The sequence below is a fragment of the Vidua chalybeata genome, chromosome 3 (genome assembly GCF_026979565.1).
Source record: "Vidua chalybeata isolate OUT-0048 chromosome 3, bVidCha1 merged haplotype, whole genome shotgun sequence".
In the NCBI taxonomy this organism is placed as follows: domain Eukaryota; kingdom Metazoa; phylum Chordata; class Aves; order Passeriformes; family Viduidae; genus Vidua; species Vidua chalybeata.
In genome coordinates, this window is record NC_071532.1 from 4,235,716 (window position 1) to 4,258,591 (window position 22,876).

General features: G+C 50.6%; 2 protein-coding genes across 16 annotated transcripts in view; both read left to right on the forward strand.

Annotated features, from left to right (window-relative positions):
- EHBP1 (EH domain binding protein 1) overlaps positions 1-15,631 on the forward strand; it is a 205,945-nt gene extending 190,314 nt beyond the window's left edge. For all 15 annotated transcript variants that reach the window (XM_053937968.1, XM_053937974.1, XM_053937975.1 and 12 more), the window contains 4 exons: positions 6,366-6,465; positions 7,590-7,663; positions 14,335-14,449; positions 14,629-15,631. In XM_053937968.1, coding sequence (XP_053793943.1) covers positions 6,366-6,465; positions 7,590-7,663; positions 14,335-14,449; positions 14,629-14,719 — 380 coding nt within the window. In that variant the 3' untranslated portion in view covers positions 14,720-15,631. The remainder of the gene's footprint in view (positions 1-6,365; positions 6,466-7,589; positions 7,664-14,334; positions 14,450-14,628) is intronic.
- Positions 15,632-19,511: 3,880 nt separating this feature from the next.
- Positions 19,512-22,772, forward strand: OTX1 (orthodenticle homeobox 1). Its single transcript, XM_053938361.1, has 3 exons — positions 19,512-19,925; positions 20,442-20,593; positions 21,260-22,772. The coding sequence occupies exons 1-3, from the start codon at positions 19,829-19,831 to the stop codon at positions 22,016-22,018; spliced, it is 1,008 nt and encodes a 335-aa protein (XP_053794336.1). The 5' UTR covers positions 19,512-19,828; the 3' UTR covers positions 22,019-22,772.
- The last annotated feature ends 104 nt before the right edge of the window (positions 22,773-22,876 follow it).

Here is a 22,876-nt window from a genome sequence, read left to right on the forward strand (position 1 = left end):
AAAACACCCGGCGCTGTTTCTCGTCCCTTCCCGTGTTCCCTTTCAGCAAACCTGGAATGGCCACAGCAGATCAGCCCCACAGTCTGCTCCAGAACACTCCTCTGCAGTGGGACAGGGGTGGGTTGAACTCAGGTAGGGCAAGAATCTGTGCAGGGGCCAGTCACAGGCTAACCTGGCCCCAGGGAACATTTGATTTAACCTCTAAAAATTAAAGGTTAGCTTTGTGTCCTAAAGCAGGAGGATCCAGTTCCTACCTCCCATGGTTTTTTGTTTGTTTATTTGAATATTTATTGCTACAGCTTTGCCTTTCCATATTCAACATTCAACCTGGTTTTAATTCTTGCTGAGCTCTTAGTTTCAACATTGCCTCGTGGCGACGAGTTCTACCGGTAAATGATGAGGCTTTGAGGAAAGATCATTCTTTTTATCGGTTTTAAACACACCACCTTCAATTTCAGTGAATTTCCCCAGGTTCTTATGAGACAAGATGAGACACATCCTAGAACTATTCTTTATTTGCCATTCATGTTCTCCTTCGGGTAAACAAGCCAATCTGTCCACTTGCTCCTAATACAGAAACTTGTAAAAACTCGTCCCTATGATTGGGTGAATGCAACTTTTTTTTTTTTGAAGCAGACAAATAAAGACAGTGGGGTATGTTTTCAAAAGACCTTCCTGTTAAATTTGTGGAATTCACTGGCATTTGAACAGCTCTCAGTAGTCACCAAGCTTCTGTCAACTACAAAATAGCCCAGAAAGAGGAGCAGAGCGAAGTCAGCCAGTTTTTGTTGTTATTTGCCCCGCTCCAGTTCCCATGCACTGGCATTCTCCTGCTGGCCTCTTCACCCAAGTGTGTTGAGTGAAGAAAGCTTCTTCTATTCTATTTTAAAACTGTGTGTAAACATCAGCAAATGGATGAAGAATGGGCTCTGTCTTTAAGTAGGTTGTTTTTCATGTAGTTCTGTTGAGGTAAATGGGGAGACATGGGAAGGGTTCTGTGTTTAACCATGACACCATGGCACACACACTACACACAGTGCAAATAAAATTTAAAAACAATTACTGCTTAAGATGGCATACAGAGTGATTCCTGTAAACCTGTTATTTCTTGCCAGACTGAATGGGCTGGTTTGGGATGCTGATGTAAACCCTTTATTATTTATCCTCTACAGGTTGTAATTCATTTTTACACAACAGCTAAATACATTTACATTTAAGGATTTTTTTTAAATATTAATCTATTCTCTTATCTTGACAGATTTACAATGGTGTAAAGTATAGAGGAGTTACTGTATTCATCCATTTATACTGTAAACTAATCTTGTCCCTTCATGTTGTTGCTTTTCCTTCCTTTTAAGTGGTATTCTCAGTGTTTTGTAGCACTTTTTTCTCTGTTTTCTTAGCACTGTACAGGTTCACTATGTTAATCCATATTGGGTTTATCTAATGCCTAGCTGCCCAAATGGCTTAAAATAATGAGTCTGGTGGTACATAGGTACACTGGTAACTGGCTGAGTTTGAAAGTACTTTCAGCAGGAAAGGAAAAGAAAATTGTTCTTTCAAATTGATTCAGAAGAGACATTTGTCAAGATGCTTCTTATTTAAGTAATTCAAGATATAATTAGCTTACAGGGTAAACAAAAATCCATTTGTAAATCCAGAAGAATATGAAGGAGGATGTGTTTGTAAAAGACTGCCAGGAAGCTGTACAACATTAAAATAAGCTAGTTGCTTATATTGTTCTCAGAAAAATGGTAATGTGTTTGTTACCGTGCTTCTTGAGTATTGTAGAAGAAAATTGACCCAAGTTGATTTCAAATAACAATCAGAAATATGTGTGATGAGCCACAGGAGAAGGGAAAATGATTTGGGGTTGTGGTTTGTTTGTTTGTTTGTTTCCCTTGGCTATCACTAAAATTCTCACTATCAATACTTTGGCTATCACAAAAATTTTTCCAGTAAGGGACAAAATTATCAAACTTTATGCTGCAGCCTCTATTGAATCCTGAGCAGGAGCTATTCCAGCTTGGAATCACAACTCAGAAGCCAGTAGGAGCTTCTCATATCTGAGGGCAGATTTTAATGTCTTGTGCTATTTGAGGCTTGGTGTTGGGCTCGTTCCTAATCATTGAGGAGGGTTCTGGTAGATGTCAAGTGAAGAGAAGAATAGAGCACGCATCCTTCACCACTCAAGCCAGACAATGAAATTAGAAAATGGCACTGGGAGTTGATGTGAGAGAATTCCCTCGGATTCCTAGAGGAAGAATAAAACAAGAATGAATTAATTAAAAGAAAAAAAAAAAAAAAAGAAAATAGTTGGTGGGGGGGAGGCAGAAAGGAAGATGGGAAAAAGAAAATAAATGAGAGAAACCCCTGCCAGAAGGCTCCTCAGGTTAAAGTCCAACATTAAAAACTGTATTGACTTTTCACATAAAGGCGTGTGTACTCACTGTTTCATCTGAGTTTCTGGTGCTGCATTTTTCAAATCTCTTACCGAGCAGTTTGCATGCATATGATGTTTGCAGCACCTACCCACTCGTATTTGAAGACTGTTTTCAGAAGTCATTATTGAACTATAGGATAAAAAGGTATAAGCATAATTATGTGTTAAAGAGAATAAATATGTTCTGCTAGATAGTTAACCAGATGAGGTTAAACAAGATAAGATGAATTCTGGTCTTTTTAGAAAACTGGCAGTCTTCATTTTAAGCTACAATGTAAAGTGCTTTATCCTGAGATTAGGTATTGTGGCAGAAGCTAAAACTGCCTTTTTCCCCTAACCGTGCCAGAATACAACCTCCTTTTCTTTCTGCGCTAACAAGACTGCTTTACCACCACAGCCCACTCTAAGTAATTAAATCAATCCTTTGTACTTACCGTATTCTCCTCTAGTGACGGTACTAGATCTGATTATATGCTTCATGCATATTCAAAGTACAGCACTGACAGCTCTTTAATGAGCTCTTACTTAATCAGTACGAACAATGTTCATCTTGTTCTTTTTTTCCTCATACATTAGAGCTAGGAACAGTTGGGGAAAAAATGAAACATCCAGCATTCATTTGAAAAATATATTGTACTTTGAAAAGTGTCTAAGCTGGAGAAGTTGCATTCTGCCCTTTAAAAGTCTGATGGACAAATTGGATTACTAGTATTGGATTAAATAACAAATGGTTAGAGGAGAAATGAGAAAAGCTCGCTGTGATCACAGGCTTTAATATTTTTTGTTACTTATAAAGCTGAAGGGGTCTTTAACCAGTTATTAAAGTCAGGATTAATTTGTAATGGTCCAACTTACTAGCTTTAAAAGGGTTTTGTTGTTGTTGTTTATCAAAAACAATAGTGTAATGCATGTATTATGGAAAAAATTTAAGTTTAAGATCTGTGGGCTATTTATAGATTTTCAGCATCTTGTACTGGCTTAGATAAGGGGTTTGCATGTGTGGGATCGATTTGTTCTCCAGCATGGGTTTTTTTGCTTCATTTAAATAATCTGTACAGTTTGCTGGGGGTTTTTCCCCCCATGAATAACACAGATACTTTCCCAATTTAAATTTTCAAGCATTTGTAGCAAGTCAATTAAATACTTGTTTTACACTTGGAAAGTGGAAACAGCAACCACCCCAGCAGCAGCTTGAGTTCTACAGAGTGAAACAGTGTTGAAGAAAGGCTTTTTCTAAATTTTTTATTTAGAAACTGTAAATGTGAGTTTAGCTTGCAGTATTGCTGCAGTAAGAACACTCAGTTTGTCTTTGTTGAAAGTGTTTCATGTGCATCCTTTCACCAAGTAAAAAAATGAAGTAATGCTCTAATGCTAGTGTATTTGCCGGAGAGTTATTTAAATTTCTTATATATGGGAGTTCATCTTTATTTTGCTTGCCTGGGAAGAATTTGTTTCAGCTCTGTGCACAAGAATTTAAAAGCTGACAGTCAACAAATAAAATATCAGCATCGACTACTATTAATATTGCACACATGTGTCATTTCACTGATCAAAAAGGCCTTCGCCGGGGTAAAATTGGCCTTTTTCCAAATTGCAAGCTTTTTCTCAGCTTTTTCTTTTTTGCTCTTTCTTCTTTTGTTGCTGCCCGGGGATTTGTGCCTATCGCAGCCGATATCACATGACCGGTGTCAGGGCATCACATGGGTCCAAAGCGAATACAAAAACAGATTTAAAATTCTGTAAAAACAATCAAGACTTTGTTAATTCACTTCTAAACCAGCCCATTCTATGGATATTGCATGTGCTTTGGTGTCAGCATGGATATATTAAAGTAGGCACCTGTGCAGATCTGGCACGACAGCTCCAAGCTTTAACCAGATCTTTTCTCATTAAATGTTGCAACTAACTGGTTTTTGGAGGAATGCATTAATAGAAAGAAGATTATATCTGAAGTCTATGTTCTTAACCTGAAATTGCATGGAAAGTCAACAAAGTCAGATCCACCATTGAGCCAAACACTTTGGAGACATTTATTTTCCCATTTCTTTTTCAAGGTTTGCAAAAATAAATGCAGTAAGGGCTTCTATTTATAATCTTTGAGCCAGACATCCCAGTCCACCCCAAAACTAACAAATTCATTGAAATGTTACTGTAGCCATGGATGTCTGGTTGTGAGAACTTTTGTCACATTGCTAGTAAAAAATCTCATGCATTACAGAATAGACTGGTCATTTTGCAAGGATTAAAAAAAAAAGGCAAAAAAATCGCCTTCTTCATGACCTCTCCCCTAAATAAGTTTCATCTACTTGTGCATTTCAACAAAAAGTTGGTAATACTGATTATTATCTACTTCCAAAAGCAGACCCTGTTAGATGGACTGGTATAGCAGCAAGGCCTTTGATCTGTAACTTAGCAGCAAAATGTACTGAACTGCTGAATGTTGTTGTAAATGCCATGGTGTGATATTTTATGCACAAAACCCAAAGTGGAGATATTGGGGGAGAGTGTTTCTACATGTCAGATTTCTTCTTTCATTGCTCCATTGCCCCAGGAGCTGGGCCTGCTGCTTTTGCTTGGAAAATCACCGTGGGTCCATCCATACTTTGGGATGCTCCTCCCTTCCTGTCTCACTGCTAGCAAATTGTGGCCCTAAAAGCAGCATTCCAGGAAATTTCATTTGCCAGGCACTTCCCAGGCAGATAAGTGGATATGGGTGGATGTCTCCTATCAGAAAGGAGAGCATGCCAAATGTAACCTTTTCTTACTGTGTGGGTCCACCAGTTCCACCCCAAGCTGACCCACTTGACATCTACCCACACTCTCCCAGTGAAGCACTGTCAAAGCTGGGAAACAAACTCACATGACCAAGCTCATGCTCCTTTGCCTCTATTCCAAGTTTATTCCTAGATTCATTTTAACCCTATGGAATGTGTGAGTTTCATAATTCAATGAGGACCATATAGCCTTTGCTCTTCACCTCAGCTTGAGGGATGAGAATGGCAGGTTTCCACGCAAGCACAGCCTCCACAAAGGACTTGGAGAAAGTCCCTGAGCTCAGAGAGGGTGGAATTTGGCTGAGCAGCCCTGCTACATGGAAAGCACAGTCAGGAGCCCTCTGGACGCTCCTCTGCCTTTTGCTCATGGTGCAGGGGTGGTGACACAGAGTCTTAGAGAGTCTGCTAGAGCTTAGCTCTGCTGCAGGTAGGCTATGAAGAGTCCTGATCCTGATCCTGATCCTGATCCTGATCCTGATCCTGATCCTGCCTGGGATGGGTGGGGGCTAGGGAAAGGGGTGCTAGTCCATGCATACACACATGGGACCCTTGGGTACCTGCATCCCAAGATTATTTCTATTTGTGCACATGCTCCCTTTGGTTGCAGGTTGAGGAGAGGAGCAGCTCTTTCCAGCTGATCTGGAAGAGTGGCCATGAACACAGAAGCTGAGCAGGTGCCCACACCTTAGCCAAGAGTTCAGGATTAGCATCTCCTCTGCAGCTGCTTTGATCCCTGCCACATCATCCTGGCTGTGCTGGGTTTGCATGGGTGGAGTGGATCTTGCCTACAGGGATTGTTTTTGAGTTTGGTGATGACCAGACATCTTCTAGCAGTAGGGGTTTTTCACTGGAAGCATTGCAATTGTATAGTTCATTTGGGAGAATTTAAAATACACAGTCCTTTTAAAAGGTATTTATTTAGGGTCAGCATGATAAAGAGCACTACAATGTATCCTGGAGGATGGCTGCTTTCAAAGATTTATTTATAAACCAGGCAGAACTTTGCAGTCATATGATATTTTTACCATTTGAGAATATGCTTTGTCATGCTCAGTGATACTGGCAACTGATGCTCCAAAACCTGAAGTGAAAATATGTACTTCAATTTGTGAAAGGCCACGTAAATAATGAAGTTCTTTTGATTGCAGGAAGAAACACAGAAGAAGAAGAAGCTATGATGCAGGAGTGGTTCATGCTGGTTAACAAGAAGAATGCCTTAATAAGACGAATGAACCAGCTTTCTCTTCTGTAAGTACAGATGAACATATGTATTTACAAAAGGATGATTTACTCTTCAGATAAAAGCAAAACTTTTTTTTACTCTCTTCCCATTAGGCTTCAAAAAAAAAATCCCTCAAAAGTGAGTAGCATGGATGTGTTACACATTGAGTAACTTGTTTTTCTCATATTTCAGACTTGAAAATGAGAAGCATGCAATGACACAAGATTAGCCAGAGCTGTGAAAAAAAAGAAATTAAAGAAATATTAAGCACTGTTACATTTTCAAAAGCCCAACAGTAGAATAAAATTACATTTTAGAAATGCACAGATAGATTTGGATTGTTCCTCAGATGATTCAGGTGAAGTCTATTCAGAGAAAGAGCCAAATTTGAGTCACTACCTGCTTTGTGGAAAAGCCTCAGTCCCATCTCTGCTGAAGGGATGTCAGTAAATCAGTCACAGTGCAGTGATACCACTGATACTGCAAAGTAAATACAAATGAACCTTTTCTCACTGGCAGTGCTGAGGAAGGGAGAAGGTGCTGCTCATTTTTAGAGGCATTCTGCCCCGAGTGCTTCTCTTCCAGCTTCTTTCAGTTTGATATTTCTTTCCGTAATGCCACCTAGTGTAGATGCCTGCATACTTCTCTGGGAAGAGCCTCTGCTCACCTATCTCCTGCTGGGTCTGAACTTGACAGAGGATTTTACCTGCAAAATATTAAGCTTTCTAATCCCTTGTCTAATTTTTATTGTTGATTAGGGCGAATTGTATATAGAATAACACTTCCAGTGTCACGTTATCTTGGTGAATAGGTTGATGCTGGAATTTGCTCGTTAGATCTAGGGGAATATTTTATACTTTGGACATTCCACAACAGCTGTTCCAGAGATGAATATGAAATAATTGCATCCTGTAGCGCAGTGGAGTTAAACTGACAGAATTAAAGCCAACCTTACATGAAATGAAAAGGCCCTGTTACTGAATGGGCCACCTGAGCCAGATTTTAAGTTTGTGTATCATTTGTTTGGAGTAGCTTAAAGTTAAAGAGAAAAGTCAGTCCCGAGTCCTAAAATCAATGTAAGTTAAAGGTGCTTTTAAGTGTTTAATGATTTAGTAATTAACATATTGATGAACATTTGCAACTTGCCTAGGGAAAAAGAACATGACCTAGAAAGGCGCTACGAGCTGCTGAACCGGGAGCTGAGAGCAATGCTGGCTATCGAAGGTAAGAGCAGTGCTGGGGCTGAGGGGGGAAAGCTCTCACTGCTGGACAGGTTTGGCACCTGGAAGTGCCAAATGTGGAGGCTTCTCTGAAGCCCATTGGTAGTGCTGATATTTACATCACTTCAAGTGATAGCACACAGCAAGTGTGCTGAGGCTGCAATCCCGGTATTAAGTTTTCTTCAGGATTAGGAAAATAAAAATTAAAAAATGTCCCAGGTACGGGACAAGGAAGTACGGTCTTGTTGCAATAAACTCTGCAAACAAAGTGATGAGGAGGTAGAGCATGTGTCTGGGGTTTACAGTTTGTTGTTGCAGTAGTGCTCTCTTGGCTTTCCTGCGGCATCCTGCTGCTTTTGGTGCCACAGAAAAAGGAAGGGGTGACCCACAGAACAGGGCCTCTTCCTTTTAATGTTTCAAACCTGTTCTACAACAGCAGCTCACTGGGGGGGGGAAAAGTCTCATCGGTTTTGGTGGTAAAACACTAAGTTTGTCAAGCAAATATTTCATCACGAGCACCAGCAGGATTAGAGAGTTCCTTTGCACAGTTTCTCCCTTCCCTGTGACTCTCCCCAGTTTAGTCACCTCACCTGAATGGAGGTAACACTCAGGGGAAGATTGACACAGGATAAATGAAACAATTGCACCCTTTCCATAGGGCTTTCCAGTGAATTGTACCATAATCCTTGGGATGATTCATAATAAAAAATAAACATCCAGATAGCTTAAACCATTGCTTGCATTATTTTCTTATTTAAATATCTTAAGTGTTTTCTAATGCTGCACCACTTATACCTCTCAGTCACAAATGCTGCCTTACAGTTCAAAGATGTTTGCTTTAAAGTTAATCCTTTGGGCTCTGTAAAATGGACCTTTTGTCTAATCAATGCAAATTGATTTTGCTATTCTGTATTGACCTCTCAACCCTTTGACTGTCCATGGTAATTTCTTTCTTCACCTGATAAGGTACCTGATCCATAATAAATCAATTCTAATTAGTTTGGAGACTTCACTGGGAGCATAAGTTTGTTGGAAAAAAGCAGCAGGTTTCAGGTAGCTTTTTCATATCTCTCCATCTGTAGTTATATTTTTTGCATAAGACTATCTTCACTGTATTCTTGGATAATCCTGAGTCATAAATATCTACATTGCTTTCTGCAGAGACAAGCCAGATTAATTTGGAATTGTACTGATGAAATATTTAAAACATAAAATAATCTAAAACTAGAGAGGAGTTAAGAGATCCTGGATTTAAACCTAAACTTTCGATGTTTAATTGCCTCATATATGTATGCTGCCTTGGAATGTCCTAGCAGCAGCCTTTGAATGTCTAGCAGCTTCTGCCATTTACACATTGTCTGGAACAAAAATGGTTTTTTAATTTCCTTTTGTAAGTTCAGAGAGGTATGCCCGATCTCCAGAAAATCATCTTTTTTTCTCTCTCTCTCATTTTTTTCTCTTTTTTTTTTTTTTTTTTTTTTTTTTTTTTTTTTTTTTTTATATGCTACTGGTGATATGGTAAACAGAGATTTAGGAAGCAAACATAAGTGCTGGAGAATTTTTGTTATTTTGGGGGATTTTTTAATTTGTGCAACAAAGTCTTCATTTAGCATTTTAGCTCTCAATAAGATTATTGATCTTCTAGAACTTTGAACAGTTACCTGCTTTTACCAAAAAACCACATTAAAGGATAAACTCTTCCAGAAAAACACCTGTGAAAACTCAAAATACGCATTTGTGACATCTCGCCTCTGGATGGGTGCATGGGTGTTTTCTCTATTCAGAGGATGCAGAGATGCAGTTTTCAGGAAGCACTGCTAAAACCACACCATTTGCAGTGTGATTTCTCTGAAGAAGCAGGGGCTGCCCGGACAGCCCAGCACTGTCGGCCGAGGCCATTTAGCCGATGGCTAATGAGTGCTTGGGCTCCCTGAAAGAGTTGAAAAGACAGATCTCACTTTTACCAGCACCACTTCCAAAACCGAAGTATATGGGCAGGAAAAAAACCACATATATGTATACACACACACACACACATGTATATGTAACAGGATGGGAGCAGTTTGTTTGTCCAAAAGAAAGGCAGAACACACCAACCCAAACTGGAACTTCTAAAAAGTCTTTGAAAGCTGGTAATTACTGTTTTGGTAAATTGCTCTAACTCTTCCACGCGTGACTATGCTGTTTAAAAATCTGTCAACCAATTTACTTAGCTGGTTGATGACAGGGGGAAAAAAAAGGGGGAGAAAAGAGCTTTGCGGAAGGTGGGAGCCTGCTGATGGCAGATAAAGGCGGCTCTGCCGTGCCTGCTGGGGCAGCGTGCGGGCAGCGCTGCGGCCGGAGGCGCTGCCCGTTAGGATGTTCAGTGATGTGGAGACACTGGCTCCTTCCCGGCCGCTCATCTGCAGGCACCGGCAGCTGAATGGCCTCTCGGAGGGTTACGGCGCTTCACGAGGAGCACATGAATGACCCAGGGTGGTAAAAAAAAAAAAAAGGCATACTCCCCCCCCCACCCCCTCACCTCACCATTCCCCCACGGAGCCGTGGAGATAAGAAAGGGAGAGTTAACGCACTGCCTGCTTCCAGCTAGAAAGTGTTCCTCTTGGACTGTTCCGACCGAGACAGGCCGGAAACCCCTCACTAAGAGGCCAAAGAAAACGCAGGTAAACGGGGTCTGTTCCACCTCTGCACCTCCCCGCACCTCCCCAGTCGTGCTGGCTGTTTGGAGCCGGCTGCTCCTGTGCTCAAGGTGCTGCGTTTCAGAGCCCGGTTTTACTGCAGCTGCAGCCGAGTGCCGGGATGCCTCACTTCCAGCTACCTTGCCTCTCCCTCCTTTCTTTTATTTTTTTTTTTCAGTCGAGTTTTAATGCGTCCTTAGAAAAGATAAGTTCATTTTTGCACACCTTGGGGTGGTGTGTTCATTTTCTGCCCAAGAAATGGATCTTCATTCGGATTTTGTACATCTTGATTTATTCTTGGCTTATAGTTTGAAGTGGGTGCTCTTCTAAAAGGATTTATGCATAGGTTCACTATTTTTGTAGTTATGGTTTATATGATAAGCTTTTTATATTTAAAATCAATATGTAATCCTGTGGAGGAGCTTATCCTCTAAAACCCCATTTGTAAATCTATTTTAGCTTTGTTACACCGCGCAGCCACAGTATTCCATAGATTGATTAGGTTCAGCAGCAGAATCCTATCAAATGGCCTGCTCTGATGATGATGCAAACTCTTTCAGGATTGCTAGTTGACTGGAACTAAAGATAAGACCTGACTGCAATCCCCCAATGTGCTCTTTACAAAACTAGTGTTAATTTTCATCAAAGTGCTAGGCTTATTTATTATAGTGGCAAGGTTGAAGGTTTTACTACGAGAACTTTTGACCATTTCTATTAAAGCATTTCTATGGGAACTGGACGTCTGTTTGCTCAAAGTAATTATCAGTTTAAGCAGTGGGGAAAAAAAAAAGACAATATTAAGTCAATGAAGATGAATAATTGAAAACATTTCTACTCCAGTGTGAATTTAGCAAATTCTGTCATTTTAAACTGCCCGTCGCGAGTGGTGGCACGGGGGCTTTAGCTTTCAACACTTTTAGCTCATATACAGCCTCAGAGCTTAATCCTATTTTTGTCCAGAGTGTAGCTTTTATAACAGTATTATTCTGAAATCTCCAAATTAATCACAGCCCATATTGTAGCTTCCCAGAGCTGCAGTCAGCCTGGGTAACTATATGTGACAGGTGTTATAGGTAATCCTGGCTTAAAAGGCACAACAGGTAGGAATCAAACTTGAACACAGTTGCTTTTTTAAACATAGGGATGCTTCCCAAAACTGCTGCCCAGCAGTATTTTGTTGGATAAAACAAAATTTCAAGGTAGCCATCTATAAAATGTTATTTAAATACTTAGAGTCAGTTACCCTTTTAACCAATTGCTGCTTGACTCTTTATTTATTCTGGGGGGAGGAAAGGCATTTCCTAGAAATGGAAGTAAAATTGCAAGGGAAGAGTTCTACGAGCAAGTTTTCCCAAGGCATATTTCAAACATTTATAATAAGCAAATGCAGAAGAAAAAAAAAAACCCAAACAAATATGCAGTTCTGTTCTGTGAAATCCTAATAGGACATTATTTACTTCACAGGACTGTAAGATGAAGCAACAAAACCTGTAGCACTTAGGAAGGGACTTAACTGCGAAAAATAGTGAGGGACTGAGCAAAACATATACTGAAATATTCTGACCTGTTTGCTCTTTCAAAAACTAAAGTTGCAGCTGCAACTGGAGAACAGGGGATGAACAAACAAACAAACAAACCAAAAAGAGCTTTAAAAATAAGAAGTGAGAGCCATCAAAATTGCAGAAAGTTCTAAAAAGTCCAGGTAGAGTCGATGGATTTCAAATCCCTTTTCATCCATGTGCCCAGATGTGCTGGGGGAGCCTGAGTCAGTCCCAGCACAATTCCCAGCTGAAGCCGGGGGAAAGTTAACCTGGAAGTTGGGAACCACGTCTGGGGGGGAAGCAAACACCCCTGAAACCCTCTGCCATGTCTCTCTCTCTCCTTTTCTGTCTGGCTTGCTGCCGTGGCCCTTTTCAGGGCCTTTTCAGTGTTGTCATGCTGAGATCTCATTGCATGTGAGGGGCTTTATTTGTGGGGCAAAACGCTGCGGTTTGGGGAAGTTCTGACTCGCAGAGTGGCAGAGGAGTGTGCTTTAAATGGGTTGAAGTGAAGGAGCTTTGCCCAAAAGGAGCAGAAGGGGAAGCAGCACTGAAAATCGAGAGACTGCTCCAAGAAGTAGCACCTAAAAGGCTGCTACCCAAATTAAAGCAGCTTTGTGGCAGGAAAAAATGGCTTGGATTACCAGTAATTTTAGCTGCTAACTCCACTTCTAATCTGTGTACACCTGAAAAAAAATTATTTCCTTAGCAATAAGAAAAGGGGGAAGCACCTTAGCAATAAGGTGGAGGGGAAGGGACACATTAAAAAAAAAAAAAAAGAAAATTACAAAGGAAAAGAAGGAGAAAAATGAGAAAAATAAAAACTCCCGGGAAGTTCGGGCAGTGCCCTGCCGGGCCGGTGCTCCGGGAAGGGCTTTGGTGCCACCGCACCGGCTCCGCCGCTGCCTGCAGGACGCGGCCGTGCGTGCCCGCTGCTCGCAGTGCCTGCACACGCGTGTGCCCTGGCTTCTCCTGCGTGCTGCTCTTCCCGGGGCTCGCCCGTGGGCCCGTGTGCCCAGGCAGACGGCGAGGAGGGCGCGATAAAAGCGGTTACACATTCCTGCCTTTCTGCCGCTCTTCCAACCTTCATTGCATGATGATGCATCTAATTTTTAATTTGTAAATACAAGGCTGAATTCCCTCTAGCACCACTTGCTTTCATAAAGCTTCTGAGCAGTTTGCTGTCTTGAATAAATTTGGCTTTGGAGGGGGGTCAGGGGGATTTGAACCACCGCATTCTTGCGGGGTTTGTGAAGATTCACATGGTAACCGGTGGGGAGCATTGTTCGGCTTATCTGAATAAGCACCAGCCATGTGAGTTTTAACATGATCGCCCAGGGCAATGGAGAGCGCGGGTGGGTGGGGGAGAAAGCCAAAAGGACTGCACCCTGTCTCCCCTTCGCCTTCGGGAAGCGCGGCCGGGGAGGAGGAGGACACCGCCGGGCCGGTGGCGATGGCTTCTCCCGGTGGCTGGTTTTTTTTTTTGGTTGGTTTTTTTTTTTTTTTTTTTTTTTTGGAGCTGGTGTCCTCTTTCCCTCCCGCTCCTCAATTGTCCTGCTATCTCCCTCATAATCTACTGCTCCTGCTTTTCATTGTTTACCTTCTTAATGAGGGAGGCGGGGAAGGCTGGGGCTTGACTGACAGCGACAAGCCCTCACGGTCTGGCTGGAGAGCCCAAGGCTGCGGGCGGCCCCGGGGGGCTGCGCCGGGCCGGGCTGGGCCGGGCCGGGCCAGAGGAATCCCTTTGGGAATAGCGATGCTGCCCACCCGCCGCTGGCTGCCAGCGCCGGGGCTGGAGGGGGCCCTGCGATATTCTGTAGCAAGTGTATTTTTACTTCAAAGTGGGGAATGCTAATTAAGCGATACCTGCCTTTAAAGTTAACTGCGGAGCATATGGTGCGCTGTGTGAGATTCCTCCAGCCGCTGAGAGCAGGCGAGGAGCGCGCAGAGAGGAGCCGGGCTGCGGGAAGAGGGCATTCCTCCGGGAGGCAATCCCGGCAGTGGCCATGCCCGCCAGCGGACACAGGCGCGGGGGAAAACAAAACTAATTTTACACTAAAAAGAAATAAAAAGGAAAGGAAAGAAACCCCCACCCTAATGACCTCAAAATCGCTGCTCAGCTCCCCCAAGCCAAGGAGGGCGAAACGCCGCCGGGCTGCTCTTGTCCCTGCGGTGGGGAAAGAGGCCGGGACCGGGCCCGGCTGTGCCAGGCTGCGTTGGGCTCTACCGGACTGGGCCGGGCTGTGCCAGGCCGGGTTGGGCTGTCCCGGACTGGGCCGGGCTGTGCCAGGCCGGGTTGGGCTGTACTGAGCTGTGCCAGGCTGCGTTGGGCTGTACTGAGCTGTGCCAGGCTGCGTTGGGCCGTACCGGGCCGTACCGGGCTGTTCCGGCCGGGGTGGCGGCGCCGGGCGCTGGCGGCCGCCGCTCTCACCGCTGCTCTTGTTGTGCTTCTCCCGCAGACTGGCAGAAGACCGAGGCGCAGAAGAGGCGAGAGCAGCTCTTGCTGGACGAACTCGTTATTCTCGTTAACAAACGGGACGCGCTGGTCAGGGACTTGGACGCCCAGGAGAAGCAGTGAGTCGGGCAAAGGGGGAGGGGGTCCCCGCCGAGCCTCCACGGTCCCCACGGAAAGTTTGGTCCAAGTCCGCGGGCGCCGTGGCCGTGGGGGAACTCGGCGCGGCCGCGGAGGCGAGCGGGGCCGGCGCGCATCCCGCGCAGCCCCTCACCGCGCCTCCCGCCGCCTCTTTCCGCAGGGCCGAGGAAGAGGACGAGCATTTGGAGAGGACCCTCGAGCAAAACAAAGGCAAGATGGCCAAGAAGGAAGAGAAATGCGTTCTCCAGTGAGCGGCCTTCCCGCAGCGGCAGCGAAATCGCAGCACGGCTTTCTTACGTTCTTAAAATGCCGATATGAGACTGGGAAAAAAAAAAAACAGAAAAAGATGTTTTGAAAAAAAAAATTAAACTTTTTTCCATTTTCTTAGGCCAGATCTAGGCTGCGCCGGGCCCCACTCCGTTGTTTTTTTTGTTTTCCATTCAAGCGAACTCGCGTTGTCCCATGATTTCCTTGTGGGCTCAGCTCTCCTGCCGAAAGCGTTGGAAATGGAATCGCCGAGACCCCTGGCGTGCGGGCGATGCCGGAGATGGGCGGAAGGAGGAGAAGAAATAGTCTATCCTGGTTTCTGGAGCTGGAGGAGGGCTGAGTTTTGAAATAAAAATGTTTTTGTCGTAATAGGATTAGAGAGGGGGATATAGAAAAAAAAAAAATCATTGGGAATGGTTTCATCTAGTCCTGCCATATGTAATACTTAATAAGCTACCTACATTTTATAGTTAGGTCAGATCCACCCCAGTTATTATTAAAAATGTGCTGTATTTACCAGTGGTTTATTACATCAGTTTTACATTTCCCCGGGAGTAGAGCCGAGCTGCTCTGGTTTACTCGGGGGGCTTCTCCCCCAGAGCTGGCACAAAACCCTGGGAGCGGCTGCGAGCGGAGCGGGGCAGCCCGGGGCAGAGACCGGCCCGGCCCAGGACAGCGCGACACTTCCCGCGTCCTCCCGCGGACCGGACCGCGCCGCCCGCTCCGCGTTATTTATTGCGCCCGGCCGCGTTCCCCACCGCACCCCGCCCCGTCCGTGTGCCCCCAAGCGTGTCCCGCGCTCGCATCGTCCCTTCGTGGAGCTCGTCTCGTTTATTTATTACAACACCGAGTCATATATAAAATTTTCAATAAAACCCGAATCTTTCTTACCGTAACTGCCGCTTTCCTCTTTACCTGGGGAACTCCCTTCACCCCTCCCGCCTTCAGTCGGCCGGGGAGGGGGCTCGGGGGCCGGGAAGGGACCGATCCCCGCGGTGGGGGGGGGGGGGGGGGGGGGGGCAGCGGGGCTCCGCGCCCCGGGCCGCCCCGGCCGCCGCCGCTTCGCCAACGCAACGAAACCCACCGGACGGAAAAGTTTTTCGTTTGATTTTAATAAAATGAAACTCGGGGAGGGGGAGGTAAAACTTTTCTCCGCTGGGCCGATGCCGCCCGCCAGTGGCGTGGGGGATGAGCGGCCAAAGCCCGGCTACGGGCGCGCAAGGAACGCACCCGCGGGGAGCAGAGCGGGCGGAAGGAGCCCGAACCCTGCGGGGTCGCGGCTGCCGCTCCGCGAGGGACCGCAACAGCGCCGGCGGCTCCAGGTGCGACTGCGGCCCGCTCCGCGCTGCGCCCTGCCGCTCTCGCCAAAAGAAGTTCCCCGTGAAGGAGGGAAGAGCCCGGTTTTGTGCGAGCGGCCGCCGGTGCCGCGGGATGTACCGGCCTGGGGAACTGGGGGCTGCACCGGGGCCCGCAGGTGGATTTGGGCCCATGCGAAGTTTGGGAAGATGTGCGGAACACCCCGGCGCCGAGGGGGCTGGGGCAGCGGGCTCCGCCGTGCTCTTCTGCCCTCCCGTAAAAATACAGGAGCTGGGGACGGCAGGGAACACGCTCCGAGGGTTCCGCGGCTGCGGAGCGCGGCGGAGGCTCGGGAGGGGAGAGGCGGCAAAGCCCGCGGCGCTGCCTGCCCGGCCGGGAGCTGCTGAGCCCCGAAGCGTGGGGCTGCCCCTGGGGCGAGGGGGGCCGCGGGCGGGCATCCTCTCCTCCTGGGGAGGCCGGTGTTTGCCTAGCTTTTAAAGCGAAAAAAAAGAAACTCAGTCGCTGGGCTGAGGGCAAAATAAGTGTGTGCGTCCCCCGTCTTTCGCCCCCGGCCCGGCAAACGGGCCGCAGGAGGCCCCCGCCCCGCCGCCGGACCGAAGTGCCCCTGCCCTTCGCCGGGGCCGGGGTCGCGCAGCCCGGCCCCCTGCCCACCCGCAGCTCCCGCCCTGCCGCCGACCTTACCTGGGCGCAGCGGGGAGGGCGCCGGCTCCGTCCGGCGGAGGGAACGGGGGATCGGAGTCTCCGGGACCGTCACCTCGGGGGGGTGGCGAGCCCCGCGCCCGCCCTGCCCGCAGCCCCCGGCCGAGCCTGCGGGGAGGCGTCCGCAATTGGGGATTGGGTAACCGCGGGAGCTGCGGGAGGTTTGGGGGGGCATGGATACCCCCTGGTGTGTGTGGGGGGGAAGCCTCGGGGGGGGCTGCTGCCCGCCAGCACCGGGGCTGCCCCGGCGGGGCGAAGTGATGGGAAGGCGGCGGGGGCGGGGGGAGCGCAGCCCGAGCCAGGAACTGCCCCGGCAGGACCGGGGCAAAACGGGGGAGAGGGGCTGGAAGGGGGGAGAACTGCCCCCGCAAACTCTTCCTGCTCCCTCCTCCTGCCTTTGCTTTTTTGTGAATGGGCCGCGGCGCCTTTGTTACGGGGAGAAGTGCCCGTGTCGCTGACTTTTGCGGGAGAGCGGAGGAACTCGCTAACCTCCTCCATCGGCTCCCTCTCGCCCGGCTTAGACGGTTCTCTCCTCGCACAGGAAAAGTATTTGAAAAGAAGGCAAAAGAAACTCCAACAACAACAAAATAAAATGGGGGGGAAAGTCTTTCCCCCGAGAGACCGCGCTCCGATCGGGGCCGGCGGGCAGCGCCTTTGAACATTAGCTCGCTTTCAGCTCCACTGCAATTAGAGGGAGTTGATTTGGGGAGACCAACAAAAGCCGCGCACCGGAGCCTCTTCAGAGGTCCGGGGCCGCTCCGCCGCCTGCGCGGCCGCCGCGCCCCGACCCCGCCGCCTGGAGCGAAGAGTGGGGCCCCGCGGAGCGGCGCGGAGGGCCCGGTGTCACCTCGCCCCTCTCCCCGCCGCTCCCGTGAGGCCCCCGCCCGCTCGCCCCCCTCGGCGCGTAGCAGCCCCTAAATTCGGGACACGCGAGGAAAGGTGCGGTCGGTGTAGTTTTATTGCGATTTTAAAGCACAAAGTTTGCGAGAGCCTGCGGGCATCGGGATGGGGGGGCCGCGACACCGCCTCCCCTCCCCAGGAGCGCCCTCCGTGCCGGCGAAGGCGGCGGCCGAAACTTTTTCCGCGGTCTCCCCGGGCGGCAGGGACGCGGAGGACGGCGCGGAGCGGCGCGGGGGGCATCCCGAGGGAGGGGGCAGAGCTGCGCGGGCGCGGAGCGGCCCTCCCTCTTCCGCACTTCTCCAACAATTCCCACCACCCGCCCTCTCCGCGGACGTTGCGCGGGGCCCTGCGTGCCCGCCCCCTGCACCCCTCGCTCCGCCGGCCGGCTCTCCGCGGCGCCGGGGTCGGTGCGCGGGGGAGCGCGGAGCGGCGCGGGGCGGTGCGGAGGAGCCGTCGCCCCGCGCTGCCATTGCCCGGGCGGCTGTCAGTCAGGCGGGGAGCGGCCGGGGATTGGCGCCGGGCTGGTTACGCAGTTGCTTTGCGCGCACATACAAGGGTAGGGCCGGGGGTAGGTGATCAATCCTCATCAGGGCCGCGGCTCCATCGCCCCGACAGCGCGGGCCGCCGGCAAGGTAACGCGGGGTACCCCGACAAGTCGGGGGTGCGCGGCTCGGCTTCGGGCAGCGCCCCCCCGGCCCCCCTCCCCAGCCCGCCTCTCACCTGCCTGCCCCCCTCGCTCCCTCCCCCCGCCGCGCCCCCTCCGCGCCCCCCGCCCGCTCCGCCCCGCGCTGCCCCGCGCAGCCCCCGCCGCGGCCGTCGGGCGGGCGCTCAGTCGCTCCGCAGGTGGCCGCGCAGGTGAGGCGGGCGGGGGCGGTGGGCACCGCGTTCACCGACGGGGCGGGCGGCGGCGGCGGCGCCGGGACGGAGCGTAGCGGGCCCGCGGCGCCGTGGGCAGGGGTGGTGAGGGCGGCCGGGCCGGGGCTGCCTCGGGATTTTTTTTTTTTTTTCTTTTTCTTCCCTCTCTTCTCTTTTTCACTTTTATTTCCCTCCTCTTCCCCGTTCTCTCCTCCCGGGACGGGCCCGCTCCGCCGCGTCCCCGACAAAGTTATGCAACGCCGGGTCCCGGCTCTGCCACCCGACCTGCGCCCGGCGCCGGCCTACGGGGGCACCGCGAACCCCGCCCGGCATCCCCCGCCCCGCGGGCCCGGTGCCCCATTGCCCCGGCTGGGGGGGAGTTGTGTCAGAGAGCGGGGGCTGCCCCCGGGGCTCGACGGGGCCGCCCGGGGTCTCTCCTCTCCTTCCTCCCCTCCGCGTTTATCTGCGGCATTTTGCCCCCGAGCCCGGGTCTCTCGTGTCGTGTCCGCCCCCCCCCGGCCCTGCCGGAGCCCCCCGGGCGGGCCCCGCCGCCGTCCCGTCCCGGCTGGCCGCGCTGTCGCCCGCTCGGCTGCCGGCGCGCTCTTTTTTCCTTTTTCCCTTTTTAACTCTTATCCATTTCTAATTAAAACGTCCCCGTCTGCTCGCTTTTAAATTAATTATACTTCCCTCCTCTGATACCTCCTTTTGATTCCTAATCCAATTATCTTTTTAAATAATTGCTTTATCTCTCCCGATCGCCGGGCACTGTTGCCTCTCGGCACTTGCGCGCGACTCGCCTTCGTTTAAAAATAAAATAATAATAAAATTAACAATCGGAAGCCGCCCGCGCGGAGCCCCCGCGCCGGGTGGGCGCAGCCCCGCGGGAGTCCCGGGCAGCGCTCGGGCGGCCGAAGCCTCACCCGCTTCTCTCCGCTCTCTCCCCAGGCGCTCCGGCCTCGCCTCTGCGCGGGGAAGAAATCCGCCTGTTTCTCGAGCCTCGTTGTTATTTTGATTTTTTTTTTCCTTCGTTTTTATTTTTCTCTCACTTCACCTGCTATCTCTCGAGGACCTCGTGGCGGTGACGGCAGGACTGAACGAAAAAAACTCCTTTCACGCCGACTTTGTGCTCCGTTTTTAAATTGTCGTTGGCTTTAATTTTTTTTTTTTTTTTTGCCTCCTATTTGGGGATTTTTTCGGGGGCTCTTTTTGTCAGTTTTTTTTTTTTCTTTCATTTCCCCCTTCCCCACCGCATACATTCGATTTGATTTTTGATTTTTTTTTTTTTCCTGCCGGATTTGGAGGAAAACTGCCCGGCTTCTAGCATGATGTCTTACCTCAAACAGCCCCCTTACGGCATGAATGGGCTGGGGCTCACGGGCCCGGCCATGGATCTGCTGCATCCCTCCGTGGGGTATCCGGGTGAGTGCCGCGCACCGCGGCCCCCCCAGCCCCCCCACCCTCCAGCCAGCGGAGGGGGAAAACTTCCATCCGTGCGGGTTTGGAGGAGCTGGTGGGGCCGTACGGCTTAGGGTGGGTGGTGGGCTGGTTGTTTGCCTGCACCCTTGCCTGGGGACATTGGGGTCTAGCTGAATTTCCCCCCTGCTCCCGGGGTGTCTTCGTTTTCCCAGGGATTTTTAAGGATAAAGAACTTTCAAAATTGAACGACAACAACAAAAAAAAGTAATTAATTTCGACACAACGAAATCTCCCCGTGGCTCCTGCTGGAGCCAGGCCTGACCCTTCCCCAGCCCTGTGCCCCTCGCCCTGCCCGCAGCGGGACGTGGTCCGGCAGCCGAGGGTGTGCGGGGGCACTGCCACTCTTTGGGGTGCACCTCAGGCCCTTGTCCCGGGGACACCGGGGCTTCCCCCCTGCCGGGGCGTGCGGGAGGTGCGTGGGGGCCCAGCGTGACCGGCGTGGTGGTGCTCATCCCGCAGCCACCCCGCGGAAGCAGCGGCGGGAGCGCACCACCTTCACCCGCTCGCAGCTGGACGTGCTGGAGGCGCTCTTTGCCAAGACCCGCTACCCTGACATCTTCATGCGGGAGGAGGTCGCCCTGAAGATCAACCTGCCCGAATCCCGAGTCCAGGTACCGGGCCTGCGTGGGGGAATCCTGCACCGCTGTGGGATGGGGGATGCAGGACCACCCCAGCTCAGCTGGTGCTGCTCAGACCGGCTGCTCCATCCACACTCATCCCTCTTTCCTTGGGACAGGGATGCGTGTGGGCTCCCATCTGCTTGTCTGTCCCACTGTGGGGACATTCAGCCAAAGCGGAAGCGTTTATCTTTATTTTTTATTCTCTTGTATTATTTTTATTTTTATTAGTATTTTTCTGTCACCCTCCACCTGCTCCAGGGCATAGCAGCCCTACCACCTGGGTGCTTCCCAGAGGTATTCCCTTTGGGCACTGCTCAGTGGATACCCAGGAGGGTGGGATATGCAGGCAGCCCCCAACACAGGATCTGTCCCCCAAATCCATATTTTGTCACTGTGCCAGGTGTATGCACGAGCTGGGACACCACAGCCTTTGACCCTGGCCGTCTTTGCTTTTGGCAGGCTGTGGGGCGCCCGGGTTGCCGGGCAGGGGTGGGATTATATTTGGGGGTGTGAGGGGTGCGCAGTGTTAGTGGTACCGGGAGAACTGGTGCCAGGGTGAGGGTGGTCGGGTGCTCGCAGGCTGAAGAGGCCGTCCTGGGGCTGTTTGCTCACCCCACCGCGCTCCTTGCTCCCCTGCACCCCGTTTTGTCCCTGCAGGTCTGGTTCAAGAACCGCCGCGCCAAGTGCCGGCAGCAGCAGCAGAGCGGCGGCGGGGCCAAGAGCCGTCCGGCCAAGAAGAAATCGTCCCCCGCTCGGGAGAGCTCGGGATCGGAGAGCAGCGGGCAGTTCACGCCGCCGGCAGCGGCCTCCAGCTCCGCCTCGTCTTCCTCCTCCAGCTCGGCCTCCTCAGCCCCGGTGGGCGCCCCGGCCTCTCTCAGCACCCCGGCGTCATCCATCTGGAGCCCGGCTTCCATCTCTCCCGGCGCGGCGCCCGCGGGGGTGACGGTGCCCGAGCCGCTGCCGCCGGCCGCCGCCTCCTGCATGCAGCGGGCCGGCCCCGCCGCCTCGGCCGCCTCCGCCTCCTACCCCGTGTCCTACAGCCAGGGCGGGGGGTACGGCCAGGGCTACCCCGCGCCGCCCTCCTCGTCCTACTTCGGGGGCGTGGATTGCAGCTCCTACCTGGCGCCCATGCACTCCCACCACCATCCCCACCAGCTCAGCCCCATGGGGCCCTCCTCGGTGCCGGGCCACCACCACCACCACCCGCTGAGCCAGAGCTCGGGCCACCACCACCATCACCACCACCACCACCACCACCAAGGTTACGGCGGCACGGGGCTGCCCTTCAACTCCTCCGACTGCCTGGACTACAAGGAGCCCGCCGCTGCCGCTGCCGCCTCCTGGAAGCTCAACTTCAACTCCCCCGACTGCCTTGACTACAAGGACCAGGCGTCCTGGCGCTTCCAGGTCTTGTGAGGGACCGGTCACCATCCCCCCAAGCTGCCACTGACCCCCCACCCGGGGACTCCCCACCGCCTCCTGGGCAGGACTCTGGGCTCTTCCTCCTTCTCCTCCCTCTTCGTTAGCAGTGGCGATGTCCTGGGGAGGTCCTGCCGCCCCCATCTCTACTGACTGATATTTATTTGCTTCCTGCACCACTCCACCAGGTTTATTATAATTATTATTTTTTTAAACGCAACAGAAGAGGAGTTAAAAAAAAAAAAAAAAGAAAATTAAAAAGCCAAGCGTGTCCCCTGCTGCCCCCCGGGCAGAGGCGCAGGCTGGCTCCTGCCCTGCCAGTGCCCCCCAGCTTTGAGCAGGGACCCTCAGCCCCTGCGGGTGTGGAAGCCCCGGCTCGCCAGTCCTGTACAGCCTCTTGCCGCGGGGAGCGGCGGGAATGATGTAAATACTCGGTCCGTTCCAGTGACCACGATTATTTTTAGTTGATGCTGTTGGGTTGGCATTTATCTAGAGTCTAACATGGAACAGAACGTTAAAAGAAAAAAAAAAATCTTTTTTAATTTCGATTTTCTTCCCTAAAAAAAAAATGAATCTTTCCCGGTCTCATGTCCTCCGTCCGTCCTCGAGGGCTCTGCACAAGCTTGGCTGTGCCGTCCTGGGGCTGAGGGTGAGGGGGGCATGGAAGCAGCCATGGGAGGTGTCCAGAAGGGAGGCAAAGGGGAAGGGAGGAAAGGCTGCCCGCCTGATCCACAACCTGCAGACCAAAAAAAAAACCCAAAACTTTTGGAAAAAAAAAATAAAAGGAAAAAAAAAAACAAGCTGCAAAAAAAAAAAAAAAAAAGTTTTGGTTTATTTTTTGGGGGGAGGGTTGCA